The sequence below is a fragment of the Trichoplusia ni genome, chromosome 21, assembly GCF_003590095.1.
Source record: "Trichoplusia ni isolate ovarian cell line Hi5 chromosome 21, tn1, whole genome shotgun sequence".
NCBI lineage: Eukaryota > Metazoa > Arthropoda > Insecta > Lepidoptera > Noctuidae > Trichoplusia > Trichoplusia ni.
In genome coordinates, this window is record NC_039498.1 from 3,462,465 (window position 1) to 3,477,933 (window position 15,469).

The 15,469-nt window shown below is 34.0% G+C and overlaps 2 protein-coding genes across 2 annotated transcripts; one reads left to right on the plus strand and one right to left on the minus strand.

The window, feature by feature from the left end:
* Positions 1 to 450: 450 nt before the first annotated feature.
* Positions 451 to 1,858, minus strand: LOC113504237. Its single transcript, XM_026886414.1, has 7 exons — positions 1,718 to 1,858; positions 1,543 to 1,635; positions 1,374 to 1,461; positions 1,169 to 1,288; positions 982 to 1,097; positions 717 to 852; positions 451 to 634 (listed from the first exon to the last, which is right to left on the minus strand). The coding sequence occupies exons 1-7, from the start codon at positions 1,805 to 1,807 to the stop codon at positions 489 to 491; spliced, it is 789 nt and encodes a 262-aa protein (XP_026742215.1). The 5' UTR covers positions 1,808 to 1,858; the 3' UTR covers positions 451 to 488.
* A 323-nt stretch (positions 1,859 to 2,181) lies between these two features.
* Positions 2,182 to 13,505, plus strand: LOC113504135 (E3 ubiquitin-protein ligase UHRF1-like). Its single transcript, XM_026886287.1, has 16 exons — positions 2,182 to 2,489; positions 2,932 to 3,118; positions 3,364 to 3,733; positions 3,940 to 4,080; positions 4,252 to 4,454; positions 4,683 to 4,783; positions 5,118 to 5,316; positions 7,029 to 7,117; positions 7,530 to 7,614; positions 8,057 to 8,183; positions 9,139 to 9,288; positions 9,764 to 9,902; positions 10,177 to 10,333; positions 10,802 to 10,983; positions 11,279 to 11,377; positions 11,870 to 13,505. The coding sequence occupies exons 1-16, from the start codon at positions 2,340 to 2,342 to the stop codon at positions 12,014 to 12,016; spliced, it is 2,526 nt and encodes an 841-aa protein (XP_026742088.1). The 5' UTR covers positions 2,182 to 2,339; the 3' UTR covers positions 12,017 to 13,505.
* Positions 13,506 to 15,469: the final 1,964 nt, after the last annotated feature.

The window sequence follows — 15,469 nt, forward strand, 5'->3', positions numbered from 1 at the left end:
AAATCAATATTGTCTATGAACACTTAGGCGATTAATCGTTTTAGCATTAAATTCTTTAATTAAGAACAGTTGATTTGCTTTTAAATCTAGATTCAAAGTTTAATATATTATTTGACAAGCAGAAATCTTTATAACATTAATGTGATTTTTTTAAATGTTCTAAGCCTGCCATTCAAGTTTTTAATTGAGAGCTAATTTAGAAACGGTCCACGTTTCTAGTTACAATGAGTACGATCTACAATAACTTAAAGAAGTATGCTTTTTTATTTATTAGTCATGATTTTAAGGTAAGGTAATTTTTCAATCTACACTTCAAATGAAATAAAAGACTAAATTGTAAACTTGTATTTTGAAGATTATGACGCATAATACATCTTAGAACAATTTTGGTCTAATTTCTGGGTCAGGATCTGGATAGTACTGAAGCAAATGAAATAAAAGACTAAATTGTAAACTTGTATTTTGAAGATTATGACGCATAATACATCTTAGAACAATTTTGGTGTAATTTCTGGGTCAGGATCTGGATAGTACTGAAGCAAATCTGCTACAGGTGACTCCTGGTCCTCGTAGAAGTCACATGCCAGTAGAAATTCCCGTTTCGAATAATCATCACCTTTGCAAAACATTTCACCTAAAAAGAAAAGTTAAATTACTACCGATTACAAAGTATGTATACGTGAAAAATCATTCATAATTAACATTTTAAAAGTTACCTTCAATGTCCATGATATGGACAGCACTCTTAGCTTCCAGAGCACCCACGCAATAATGCTCTTCTGTTAGATCAGGGTGCCAGTACATAATTGCATCTCTACACGACGTGCCGGCGATAGGAAGTAGTATTCTGTCCTATATTCAATGCAGAACCAGTCATTTAGCAAGTAAGGAGCATTTTTTCATTTCAAGTCACAAAATTATAGTTGTTGTAGGACTGTTTTAAGCCCAAAATAAAACAAATCTGAATATTATCTATCTTACCTTGCAGATAATCTTGTTATTAACAATTGGTTCTTTGACTTCACCAGTGCAGAAAAATTTGCGCTTCTTTCTCATAATTAACGTACTAACATCTAAAACGGTCTTAATGCTATTTCCTAAAAATAATCGTAAATTTTAGTTGCGGCGTTTAATTATCCATAACAATGCGTAAAAAAAAATACTTCACCTTTCTCTCCATTTATTGCTTCCAATTCTCGCATCCCTCGTGCTTGTGTTTCTCGGCTATTTTGTTGTTTCATATAATTTGCGAGTCTACCCATTGCTTCAACAAATTCATCAATCGGACCTAGAATAAGGAAAAAAATTGTAAGCACAACATTACAAGGACACAATTATTATTTTTCTTTCTGAATCGACAAATATATAGCCACCTGTTCCAAAACTGGATCCGTCCAAGTAATTTAGAAACTGATAAAACCTTAATGCTTCATCAGATTCAATTTCGTCCATTACTGGTCTCTGGAAAAAGAAATGAGTCATACAAATAAGGGCAAGTAACGAAAAGTGGCTTTCTAGAAGTTTTGAAAAATAAACACATACGAATTTCCCACTCCATGCTCCAACGTCAGAGTAAAGGGAATTAACTCTGCTTGGCATCCAATCCAAAGATGACCGTGCCACCAACACGGGATGCTGTAATAAAAAATAGATTGGGAAATAAAAGGTTCATGAGTTACGAAAGTAAAAGTCAAGCAAGTAAAAATATTTAAATCACCAGGGAAGCCAGTTTTGCGGTAGCATATTGGAAAAGTATTGGCAATAAAGCTGCGTAAAAGATTACGAACGAAGTTGAAAGGATTGACATTTTCAACGTTGGCTTTAAACCACAACTCTCTATCGAATAAAAACCGTTGAGGTTTCGAGAGTTTGTTACCAATTAACGAAGTGCCAAGTTTATCGCTTTTTATTAATGTCTCAATTAAAATTATACAACGATACAAGAACATGCCCAATTAAAATGCTGTACGTGATCGGATTCTAATAAAAAAGAAAACAAAAAACAACTACACCTAGTTTTGTTTATTTTTAATATACTAGACTCCGAAGAATAGAATACAAAACAGACATCACTAAATGCCGAGGAAAGCAGAAAGGATGTATAGTCGATTAAAATTTTAGTAACATTTGAATGGCACATCATTGACAATGTTGACAGGCGGACGGTAGTATCTATATGTTGTCTATGCATAACGATAATTTCGCGCCATTTTATTTATTCGAGTCATGAATGCGTGTTCTGTGTCCTCAATTTAATTTTTTGACAACAGTGTACATGAAGGCTAAATAGTTGAATTTGTAGCACTGCTGGATATAAATTATTTATACACAAATCTAAAATGCATGTGCGAATACGTATGTTCAACAAACCAGACACTATCGTGGTTGTTGAATCAAAGTTAACGAAAATAGACCAATTCCGGCAAGTTATAAAGACTAAATTTGGTGTCAAGCCTAAGTTACAAAGATTATTTTATGGCGGCAAGCTGGTAAGTGTTTTATGCCTTATTTACATAAAATTGTGTTTAACAACGACTGTTACAGTAGCGGTATGAAATATGAATACATTTTGTCTACTTGTGACGTCACGTTTCTTTTTAGCCGTTAGGACCGTGTAGCCGCAAAAAATCCTGATTCAAAAATATAACTAATTTTTCAAATTTAATATCTATTATAAATGATTGTCACATGCGGTGATATGTAATTTCAATGTAGTGATTTAAAGCCCAAAGTGACCAACAGTCTAAAGAAAGTTGTAAATACTTAGTACTTATCCAAAGAAAATATTGGACAGAGCAATGCGGAGAAAAAGTAAATTCATTTTATTTTTTGAAAACGTCATTTTTTTTTTATAGAATTACAACAAAGATCCAAAATAACGCACTTAATTGCTTCTTATAAAACTTATAATTTTGCGCCATTCATTTACAGTTAGAAAATGGCTACACATTCCATGACTACAACATCAAGCTCAATGATGTCATTCAGCTCATGGTCAAGGCACAGCCTGACGACATTCCTGTGGAGGAGAAGCAGCCAAAAGACACTAAAGAGACAGCTAAAGAGGAGACTGAAAAGCTCGATGAGGTGACAAATACTGAAGACAAAGTATATAAAGGTTTGTTCCATCATTTTATTTAAATAAATGCAAAACAAGTTAGTCACACAACAAGTTGATAACTGTCAGGCACATTCAACCCTATTAAAATGTAGGTAAATACACAAGCAATAACATACAGATGTGACACCATTAACAATGGCATTCCTCTTTATCAAATCTTAATACTTTTCTTCAAGACATAATATATTTTGGTTCACTTCTATAGATACAAAGGTTATTATTCATCTTTTCATGTCAAACAGATGCTGTCAGCACATTATATGCAATAGGAGACCTTGTGGACGTCAGACACTGCACAATAGGCGCATGGTTCGAAGGAAAGATCGCAAGGATAGTTTACGATCCTACTGTACCAAACATTCCTGAATCTATGAACACTTCTAGTGATAAAGATGTACTTACAAACTTTGATAGTAATGATCAGGGAAATGATAAGGAGAATGATGCTAGGAACTGTGAGTTGAACGCATCAACAAGCAATGCCACTAAAACAAGAAGTAAAGGTATTACTAGATATTTTAGTAAATCACCCAAAACAAAATCTGCCAATAAAAGTCAGGAGCACACTGATCTTGAAGCACTCCTGCTGTATAAAGTGGAGATTGATGCTGAGTAAGTATTATAACTTAAAATAATTTAATTTAATATTGTTAGTTTATTATATGATACTGCTCTTCAATTATTGGCTGGCACTTACCACACTTGTGTATCAAAATAATAAGTTATTGCCATTGCCATTGCAATAATTGAAGTTCTTTCCCATAAATATGACTTAACAATATGAAATTCACCTGATAACTACAAAAAAACTATTTCAGTGAGGAAGAGGGCAGTGGGTATTACACCTCAAAAAATATCAGGCCCAGAGCAAGGAAAGAGATAGATATAAAATTATTGAAAGTTGGGCAGACTGTGATGGTCAACTATAACACTTCTGAGCCTCAGGAGCGAGGATACTGGTATGTACATATTGTAAAAAAAAGTTTTTTTTTAAAATAAATTCTTAGCTCATCTTGAGTTCACAACTTTAAATTGCTGTGATGAAAGAGTACAAAGCTATTGCTGTCTAGATATTCCTTTTATTTTACTTAATACACCCTATGCTAACTCAAAATATGTTTAACCTGCAGGTATGACTTAAAGGTAACAGAAATCAAGAAACTGAAAAAGAATCATGTGTTAATAGGCACTATATACTTAGGACCTGAGGCGGTGCCTCAAAATGACACTACAGTGACGGTGCTAGATAAAATATTTGCAATTGAAAAGGTTGTGCCTGTGATTGAAAGAACTGCTACTTATAAAGCTTTAATGACGACGCCTCCTGAGAATAGTAAGTTTTAAAGTAATTTACCAACCCATTTCTATTTAAATCATATGTACAAAGAAACTCACACCTTTCTTGCTTAATACCCTAGTAGACCATTTTATATTTTGACTAAACTAGTTACCTTCAGAGATTCCCAACCAAAGAGATAGTAAATTATTGTAATTTTTTTGTGATTTGATCTCTGACTTACTAACAACTTACTTCATTACTAATTTAACATTCAATTTCCAGGATCACAACCATTATTATGTTTGACTTGCCGTGATGAAGAAAATGTTCCATGCAAAGACTGCGGCTGCAATTTGTGCTCAGGAAAAGAAGCTCCAGAGAAGGTGAGTTGTGAACAATACTTTCTGTTTCAACTCTATCAATAAAATAAACTTGACCCCAAAGAGAATAAAAGGTTCTAGATTTTGTTAAATTCAAATCTAATTTGACACCAAAAGGGTTTCCATTGTTTTATTTAAATTATCTTCAACTATTCAGAATTTATTTATTATACTTAGTTCTTGATTGTAAAATTGCAATGGAAGCACTGAACTGTGTAAAAATGCCTTGTCTTCACCTCAGCAAATTGCTCTTTAGATGCGAGAGAAGAAATGCTCCTACAAAGTTTCAAGCTGCATAATAACTCTTCTAATATAGCTTTTAATTCTTAATTTATAGATAATTCTGTGTGACGAGTGCAACTATGGCTATCACATGTCCTGCTTAGACCCACCGCTTACTAAAGTTCCTGATGAGGACTGGTACTGCCCTTCCTGCAAACGTGACCCTAATGACGTCATCGCTCCGGGGGCTGCAAAGCAAACCAAGAAGATATCTAAAACTAAGCGCGATTGGGGCCGAGGGATGGCTTGTGTCGGTCAGTATATTTGTTTGAAGATTTTTTTTATAGTAGTTTCTATTGCTTGCCTGTGTTTAAATACGATTATTAATATATGACTTCAATGTAATATATTATCTATTGAAATTAAATTAATCAGTCAATGCTAGTATGCTTTTTAACTGCTATTAGAGTGAGGCAAATGCCATATAATGCTGTTGGCTATGCATTCTAAGTAATCAAGGATCTAAGTGTTGAGGCATTTAAAATAACATGTTTATACCCTAAGTATATCAAGCCATATAGATTTAGTCACATAGTAATTTACTGTGCTAATACAAACTTTGTCTGCATTGCTAAGTAAACAATTTAGAATTTCAATAATCGGTTTTAATTGCTTTTGCGAATTCTTATTTAATATGATAAATAAATGGCTGTGTGCAGCTGTGGCCATCATTATTAAACGCCATAAGTGTAGCCAAAAAGAGATCTATAGGTATATACACTTATGGGTATAGCCACAAGTGTACCCGCTGCTGGTTTGAAAAAAATATGAGGAAGTTGCATACCTCATTAATGGTAGGTGGATTGGCGTCTTTTTCGTTCTTCCTCCTTATTATGGCACCGTCGCAATTTGATTAGTAACTAGGAGCTAACGCTATAAGCTGCAAATATAGTATTAGTATTATTTCGGTCTTATTTCTACCAACCCTATTAGACGTTGCCAAATATTATTTCCATCCTTATAAGCTCATGCTTTAAATGAGAGACTTAAATTGCATATGCGAACAAATTCAGCATTGTTGCAGCTAAGTATTTGTTTTTTAGCGATAAGATTTGCCATGCTAATTGTGGAGCAATAGTCGTTAATAACTGTTTAGCAATTATTATTTGCTTGTTTGTAGATAACGTACTAGCGGTACTCCGCGGTTCACTCCGCGTGTTTTAACTTAATTTAGGCCTGATTTTTCAATCGCCAGATAACTTTTATTTGAGGAATAAATATGGCCGTTTGACATATTTTCTATACAAAAGCTGTCAAACATATTCGTCGAATAAAAGTTAAATGGTGATTGAAAAATCAGCCCTTAATGGAATAAAAGTATTTTGATTTAAACGCTCATGACGTATATAAAGAGTTTTTTAGGCCTCTGCCAAGCATTATGGACTAGAGAAAATTATATGTGTAAAAAATGATTGTGGATATTAATGTCATATTTAGCATCTCCATAGTAATCTGCAGTACTTTTCTGGGTATTGACAGACTGAATAGTTTGCCACAATGGTATCATTTATGCATGTGATGCAGTCGCGAATGAAAAAGTTTTTTTTGCTATGCGAAATGTGAATCTTAGTTTAAATTAAAGAAAATGAGACAACTAAATGAAGAAGTTTTTATTTCCTAGCTGATATCACTCATATATTAAGTACCGACGTTATCACAACACATCTTAAACACCATGTATTGCGGTCGTTCGGTTCAATATTATTTAATGCTTTGCGCAAAATCGCTATGCGATTGTCTGCAGCCTGTCCCGGCTTCACTATGTGCGAAGATATTAATAATTATTAATTTATCGTATTGTTTGTAACACAATTGAAACTAAGAGTGTATTTGTAAATAAGATACATGCAGAGACACTCTATGATGTTTATCCGTCCCTAAAATGTTTATAAGTAAAATTAAATAGACGTTTATTTAAACCTGACCTTTGAAATGTTCGCCAATAATAAATTAATTGCATTTACAGGTAAAACAAAAACATGTGCGATGCCGTCGAACCACTTCGGTCCGATACCGGGCATCGAAGTTGGCATGTGTTGGAGATTTAGAATCCAGGTATGATAATATATTTTATTATTCTTCTTTTTTGTCGTTCCGCTCGTGATAGACTGATTGTGGTCGTCATTTCATCTGTTAGGGGTTCGCCTAACTATACGCCGCCTTTCTGGTGCAGACGTGCAAAGACCCGTCCACAGCTGCTTATATTTGGTCTTGGTACTTAATATATTTACTGAAAATTCTGAAAATTATAGAGTTACGGTATTTTCGACTCCGTTGTCCAGAATTATGGCTCTTATATCGTGAGTACCTCGCACAAACTGTATTGAAAAAGTGTAAATAATTAGTACGGTTTTATAGAAACCCTTTTAGAAATTCTTCTTATGTTCTTGGCTTTACTGATAAAGCAGTTTTTAAGACTATAAACGGTCGTGTAGAGTGCGTAAATAATCCATGCCCTTTGTTTCAGCTGTCTGAGTCGGGCGTGCACCGGCCGCCGGTGTCGGGTATACACGGTCGTGATAACGAAGGAGCTTATAGCATCGTGTTGTCCGGTATGTATTACATTTTACCACAATATATATTGAGGTAAAGGACTGACTAAAGTTGCAAGGAGACGGTCATCCGTATTCCTAGCAGCGGGCGACTAAATTCTTTCTGCTGCTGAAATAGCAAGGTTTTCCCATAGTTTCAGAAGTGCTTAGATAAAACGTGTCTTTAATCTTTTTGTGCTAATATGTGTATTGATAGTTGATTTTTGAAATAAAACACCTTCTTTTAGTACTAATCTGTCCGTCTATTATTAGCAATCTGACATAAAATCTTCGCGTGTGTTTATGAACCGCAAAGACATGTCTTCCTTTGTTTAAATCGTATGCTTTTTAGTGGCGTTTTGAGCGCATTACTTAAAAATAATAATGCTACAAGTTTTGATTGAACAGCGTCTCGATTCATTCTCCCTTTGTAAAGATCTAATACTATAATATTTGTCATCAGGCGGCTATGAAGATGACGTAGACTACGGCAATGAGTTTACATACACCGGCAGTGGCGGTCGAGATTTATCGGGAAATAAGCGGACTGCAGTGCAGTCCTGTGACCAGACTCTTACTAGAGAGAACAGGTTAGTGTAATTAATTAGCCAATTGTACAGTAAGATATTAAACCTAGGCCTATTTTGACTGATAATTACGACTGAGCTATGATATTATTTAACTGTCACGGAACCAACGTCATACCCCTTGAATGTGGTCACTGTAACCTTATGTAGGTAAATAATAATAGCTCTGGTTTCGTCAGCTCTTCTTTCCCCGTCCAAGCCGTTTTACTTTGGAACTCTCTCCCCCCTGAAATCAGGATGTTCACCACCCGTTTGGCATTTAAAGTAAGGGTTCGTAAACTGTTACTGGAAAGTCTAGCTGAGTTGTCCCTACAACCTTCATCTTCCTTATTCTTAAATTTAAGTATGTGTATGTAATATATCTTACGCATTAGTATCATTTTCCTTAGTATGTCAATAAGTATTTTTTTTTAGGATAATTTTCATGATTATATTATGACTTTTATTTATAGGTACACCTACCTCTTGATATCTCCGCATCACCCTATGGTTGACTGGTAGAGAATGCATCAGGCATTTAGTCCGCCATTGTACAAATATTGTATAAAAAGTGTAAATAAATAAATAAATAAACATCTGAAATAAAGGATACTGTAATATATTATAAAGCTTATGACATGAAATTCTGAATCGAAATTATTATTCACGCGGGTTCTCTAATAAATGTCCTTCTTATTTACAAGATTATTGTTATCTCTATTTGTCATTTTGTCGGTAATCAAACCTCGCACTACTTCCTGTTTTCCCAACCGAAATCTGAAATTTTGTGTCTGAAAAATGTGTATATTTCGTGACCACACGATTTTACGGTAGCGCAGATCTAATGCTGGAGCTAGAATTCTTCAGTAAGTAAAACGACACAATCTTTTTGAGTTAACATTCGTTTGAATTGTCTGAATATGTACTTCAAGCACATAGTAAGAAAATCTTTTATTAAAACATAATGTTTCATTCACAGAGCTCTTGCGCGGAATTGCGCAGTGGAAAAGATCAGTGAGGACGGCGGTGACGCGGGCGAGAACTGGCAGAAAGGCAAGCCGGTGCGAGTTGTGCGCTCATACAAGATGTTGAAGCACTTCCCCAAGTACGCGCCAAAGGAAGGGATCAGGTCTGTACTGCATGGTTCATGATTGTAAACTTACTTCCTACTGTGTTGGTTCAAAAAACCTTTCGATAGTTGTTCTAGAAGGTAACAGGTACATAACATGCGATTGCGAAAAATGTATTGTGTTTTAGAATAAGAATGTACTAAATCGATTGAATTATCATTTAACATTTATCACTTTCATTTAACATTGGTCGGCAGGTTATAGTTAAATCAAAAACTAATGAATAAAAGTAATAAATAAAGAATGTGAATCTCATCAAGCTTGGCTAATTATATAGGATTAGGGTCATTTTAGAGCTTAATATCAACAAATAATCTAAGAGGTAATGAACACTTATATTTACTTCCCAGTAATCAGAAATGCCTGCCAGAGGGATACTTTTAAAATTGTGGTGACGCAGTCTACAATTTTCTGTCAGTGCATTTATAGAGAAGTACCTACATATACTAATTCGATTATTTTTTTCCTGCGTAGATACGACGGCATCTACAAAGTCGTTAAGTACTACCCTGAGGAGGGATTGTCCGGGTATCGCGTGTGGAAGTACTTGCTCAGACGCGACGATCCATCACCAGCGCCCTGGGAGAGCGGCGCTAAGGAGTATTCTATTGTTGTAAGTATTTTAAAGACCATCGTTTCATTGAGACAGACCGAGACTGCGGAGACAACAGTCAACTTCTTCCTTTCTCCACTCTAATCTCTTTAGCCAATGGTCTGGCACCCTAATGCACGGGTTTGTCTTAACCAAATAAAATTAATTTATCATATTATTAAAAAAAAAATCGTTCGCTCTAGGTTTGTCTCCTCTTTATTCTTGGTAAATGTTGAATATATCGAAGTGTATCCATTCCGTTTATGGTAAAATATGTTGTATGTACTTCTTTCAGTATCCGGACGGTTACCTGGAAGCAGAAGCAGAAAAGAAGGCCTTGAAGAATGGAAAGAGAAAAAGTGAAAAGCGAGCGCTCAACGAGAGCAATCACAACAGTGACAGTGAGTCCGAGAACCAAGTACCTGTCAAAAAGGCCAAGACTGATATCAAAGGTGAGATAATGATCAGATAAAATCATACTTCTTTCTTTTTGGATTAAAGGTTATTCTTATTATGTTAGACTTGATGAGACGGAGAAGCAGAAAGAACATTCGCATATTTGTTGTCTTTCAAGTCTTTTTATCTGGATGAGTTAGGAAAGCGTAGTAGCACCTGAAAAAAAATCTCTTATTGCAATACTGTACATTACAGTGCAGAGTTGGAATAAGAAAGTTTTATTTTGACTAAAGTCCAGACTAAGCTGGGCGAAAAGCTAAGTGTATAAACCTGTCAGGATAAAATCTTCTTTGATTTTTATGATGTTATGGTCTTGGCTAAAGTACTTTTGAGCGAAACGGCTTGACCATGTACCTTTAATCTGGTGATAGGAGAGGATCGATCATACTTGTTAGCTGGTTAAGCAGCACTTTTTCTGGTGTAGTGCTTGTCTTTAAATTATATGTATGTATTTTACTTTTCAGCAACACCTAAAAACAAAATAGCCAATGCCTTCTCGAAGGGTCGAGATAAGAAGAAGTTAGCGGATAATAAACTAGTGACGAGCAGTCTTAGCGCTGAAGAAAAGGAAGCTATTCAAGCTGATACGCTGAACAGTAAGCTTTGGGATGAGTGCTGTGAAGTGTGCGAAACTAAGGGAAGACAGGTAAGTCGTATATGTAGTACTATTGTATAATTTAACAAACTACTAATTTATAACTCGAATAATGAGAGTTGCTAGTCAATTCTCCCGTTTATCGCCAGTTTTATTATATGCATATGTCTAACCACGTAAAACTTCAATTTTACGCATTGCAACGCTTGTCCAAAGACAGGGTGAAACGCGATAGCTGGCCTAAATTATTATTTACGTTAAAGTATCCACACAAATTTGTTTTCGTATAATGTGTATTTTTCCTACAAAATGACCGAGACACTAACATACAATTTTCACATTTCAGGAGTTCGTAGAGTCTGTGATGCAGGGATTCCTTTGCATCATTTGTCAAGATGTAGCAGTGACTCCTGTGACAACGCCATGTTTACATAACTTCTGTATGGTGAGTAATTCAGTATAGTTTTTCTGTATAGTTCGCAACTAACGTCAATTACCACCATCTGATTGAGTGACTGCCAGAATTGTTTAGTGAAATGTTTAGTATATTTTGAATGTGTTTATGAAAAACATGTACTGGAGTTCTGTATGTTTGCAAGGGTCAAACAAAAGAATATATTGTTATAATCTTACTTGTAAAAGCAACACGACTACAAAAAATCAGTAATACTTGTTTTAGAATGTCGTCACATTTTGTATTTGTGCAATTCTGATTTTAAAAGTATCATTTCAAAATTGTCATTATGGCGAATACCGTTGCCGTATATTAGCTGTTGAAACCCCACTCGCAAAAAATATTATGTCATTTGTTTGCAATCTTATCAAACATTACTCATTATTTTTCCCTCGACCAGTACTGTCGTCATGCTGTTGTTATTTTGTGTTACGAATAATAAAGTTATAATAATATGTACATACTTAAATACACTATTCACAGGCATGTTTGACGCTGGCGTACAAGTCGACAGGACGATTTTGCCCCTGCTGCCGTCAGAGCCTAGAGAAATACGAGATGAAACCCAATGAACAACTGAAGACGGCTCTGCGTACTATCATGGCGGGTTACGATGCAGGCAAGAAATGACGATATCTTTGTAAAAGTTTTTTTTTTAATGTGATCGCGGTCTATATTGTTTTTTTTATTATTCAAAGGCAAAGGTAAAAAGTCTTAAAAAAAATTAACTTAGTCCAACATTAGATAAAAATAGAAATTTGAAAACTGAAAAGACCTCAATATTGTTTTGCTTAAAGAATTCAATTATTATTTCTCTTTCAACCCCTTATGCAAAATTGGGTTAATATTGTTTGTTGTTTGTAACTGAAAACTAAAATTAAGTTTTCAAAATGAACTACAGCATTAGAGACAGTTTAATTTAATTGTAGGTAGTTTATACCAATTACTCAATAAATTGTTTGATCAAACAATTTCAGAGCTACTGATATTACAACATAGAACTCAATCTCAGAAACTACTGAACCAGTTTTGATTAAAGTTGAGAAAGCAGTAAGGCTATAAGTGCTGTGAGAATTTTACTCGTTTTATCTTAATTTAATATTGTTTTATAATATGACGAGAGGCCTCGCCGCAATGAGTACATTTAGAATTGCTTGGGGCTACGTTTCCCAAGTTTCTGATTCATTTTAACCGATTTACCTTTACTTTAATTTATTTTATTTTATTTATGTAACATTCGCGTTAACTCAGGAATCTTAACAGAATAATATTTATTAAAACATGATACTGCCTATTGATAATGTTTACAAGTGATAGTAGGTTTAATACGCGTTTCTGTCTTTCGTCAAACATTTGATCTGATAATACTGTGCATACATAAATAATATTTTCTTTTACTATTTAATAATTCTATCATATTCAGTAATTTTTGTAATCATGATTTGACCTTCACGGTGTGACGTCATACGTCATATTTCATTAAATAAAATGGAACGTTAGTAGAATCCATTATTATTCTTAATAGAATAGCCAAAGCAATGTACTTTAGATTGTATTGTTTACTTACGGAACTATTTTTTAAGGAATCTTAATTATGGTATTAATGATTTAATTTGAATTAAAATTATATCGGAATAAACAAAATTAGTATTAGTCTAAGCGGTACTACACTGTAACTACTACCTCATGAGTACTTTTAGCACGCTTAAAATAGATTAGTTTTTATTGTTAGTTGGTTTTATTTGGATACTTAGTTAAATAGGCGATTTTGAGGTTTGATGCGGGTTCCAACACAATGCGAATAAATATTTGCAAACAGATTGAGCACAATAACGTATTATTGATCGTTGTCTTTAGCTAATGAGGAATTAAGATCCCATGACGAGCATGGCGGTGTTCAACTTGCACTGAGAAACAGCCTGTTCCCGTACACGCCATTGTTGGGGATACAGGACCCCTTGTACATGCTCTGCGCTCGCTGCTATCTACTAAAGACAATTATAATAGTGTCAGTCAAAGTTTATGAAAAATTTCTGTTCAAAAATAGCAGCAAAGCAATATTCTGCTGTTTACTACAACAATAACAACAGAAAGGCGAATATTTAAACTCTCGGAGCAATATAGATTAAACAATAACTTATTGTAGCATAGTGGTAGTTTTATTTAGTTATTCATTTGAATTATGAAATTGTCGATTGAACATCATGCCTTAGCGAGGGTCTCAGAAGTGTCAATAATGACGTGCCTTATTAATGTTTAAAATGATTTTTATAGTACAAAAAGTAGTTTTAATAATTAATTTTATTTTTTAGACCTAGTTTACGAGGTTTACATTCCAGAATTGTTACGTGCTGCAATACGACGTTTCTCGATTGCTGGATTCGCTCGCAATTATACTTTTTATCGTTTAACTGTATCTTGCAGTTGGAATGCATTCCTTATATTATTATTGAGGTATTGACAGCGATGCTATAGTAACCAATGTTTTAATTTGTAAGTTTGTTTAAGCACGTTCTGGTATTGATGATAATAATAGTTTTAGTTAGACTTTATTCATCTATTTCACTGACACCTTTAGAATGAAAATGTTTTTCTTTAAATACATTTATTGTCAATTGAAGTAAGGCCAAGGAGACGAGAAACTTTATGTTAACCTAGTTTCAAGGGCTTTCATGTGTTTCTTTTCAATGAATGCGGCGCCCGCGATAACTGTACGAAAAATAAGAGCGCCCTTACGTTATCATTACCTGGATATGATTTACATTGTTGACAGTTCTTCCACCAGGGTCCAAAGTACCTACCCACCTCTGCCCCGTTACCACGGAACGGGATATAATGATTATATATTCAAATAACATAAGTATTGTCGCTTCCCTGCGTCCTAAACTTGGTACATGGTTGGTTTATATTTTTAATCTCGTCCTTTTGGTCTTACTTTGGACAGTTCAACCTTCATTGCTGTAACTTTGACTTTTTGTACCTTTAAACCGACCTTTTAATTAATATAATCATGTATTTGTGTAACTTTGATGATTTCTATAATTATTTTTTTATTTTGTTGATTATAGGGTTCGCCCTGTTATGTTCAATTAGTATTTTATTTTAATTTGAGTTTTTGACACTGGCGTAGGATTTATTAACTCAGTACACGTACGTCGTACGGTGGCTTAGTCTAAATGAGATTTGGGATAATATTCCACTAGATGCATTTAAATTTAAATTTTGTTATTATGGTCTTCATTTTGTTTTTAATCTGAACTTAAATTATGTTGATTTCAATAATAAAACAATGTTGAAAAATGATGTTTAATTTGAACTTCCCTCTTTATTTAGTGTTACAGCTGCGGGTTGACATACACATTTATGGTGTATAAAGTTCTGATCCTGTGTGTGTAGAGTACTCTAAAGTGTTTTTTTAATGTAAAAAGTAAACTTTGAGACCTCGTTGATATTGTATGATCGGCTTTTATTAAGTAAGCCAATTAATTATTAAATACAACTTTAATTCGCCATTATTCACTCACTTTAATAGTGTTGGTTGGTTGGGCATATAATAAAAACACAAAAATAATATGATAATAATTTTATTATTTAATATTACATTGGGTTTTACCTAGTTACACTTCTGAGCACAATATCACTGTCGTGTCGAACACACAGTACAACAAACATTAACCAAAACGTACGTAAATACATTCTAACAAATATATTTATAGCTATCAACATCACAGTTTGTATCAATATTGATGACCGGAACGCTCGGCTATTTGTACCTACACATGGTTAAAGGAACTGATAGATCCAAGCTCCTTAGTGAAACATACATACATTAATTATAATTATCATAAACTGCTGTGCGAACACAAGGTGATTAACCAAGGTCATTAAGCATATAATGCTGTCATTTCTACTTTAAATATAATAAATAATAATACTTCATTCATAAAATAATAATAGTTTACGTATAGTCCGGTCACATGCAAGAATTCCAAATCAAATCGGTAACAATTTTTGCGAGGTCTGTATTTATGCTTATTATCCAGAATTATTATATTGCAATTTAAATTTTTTATGTACTACATA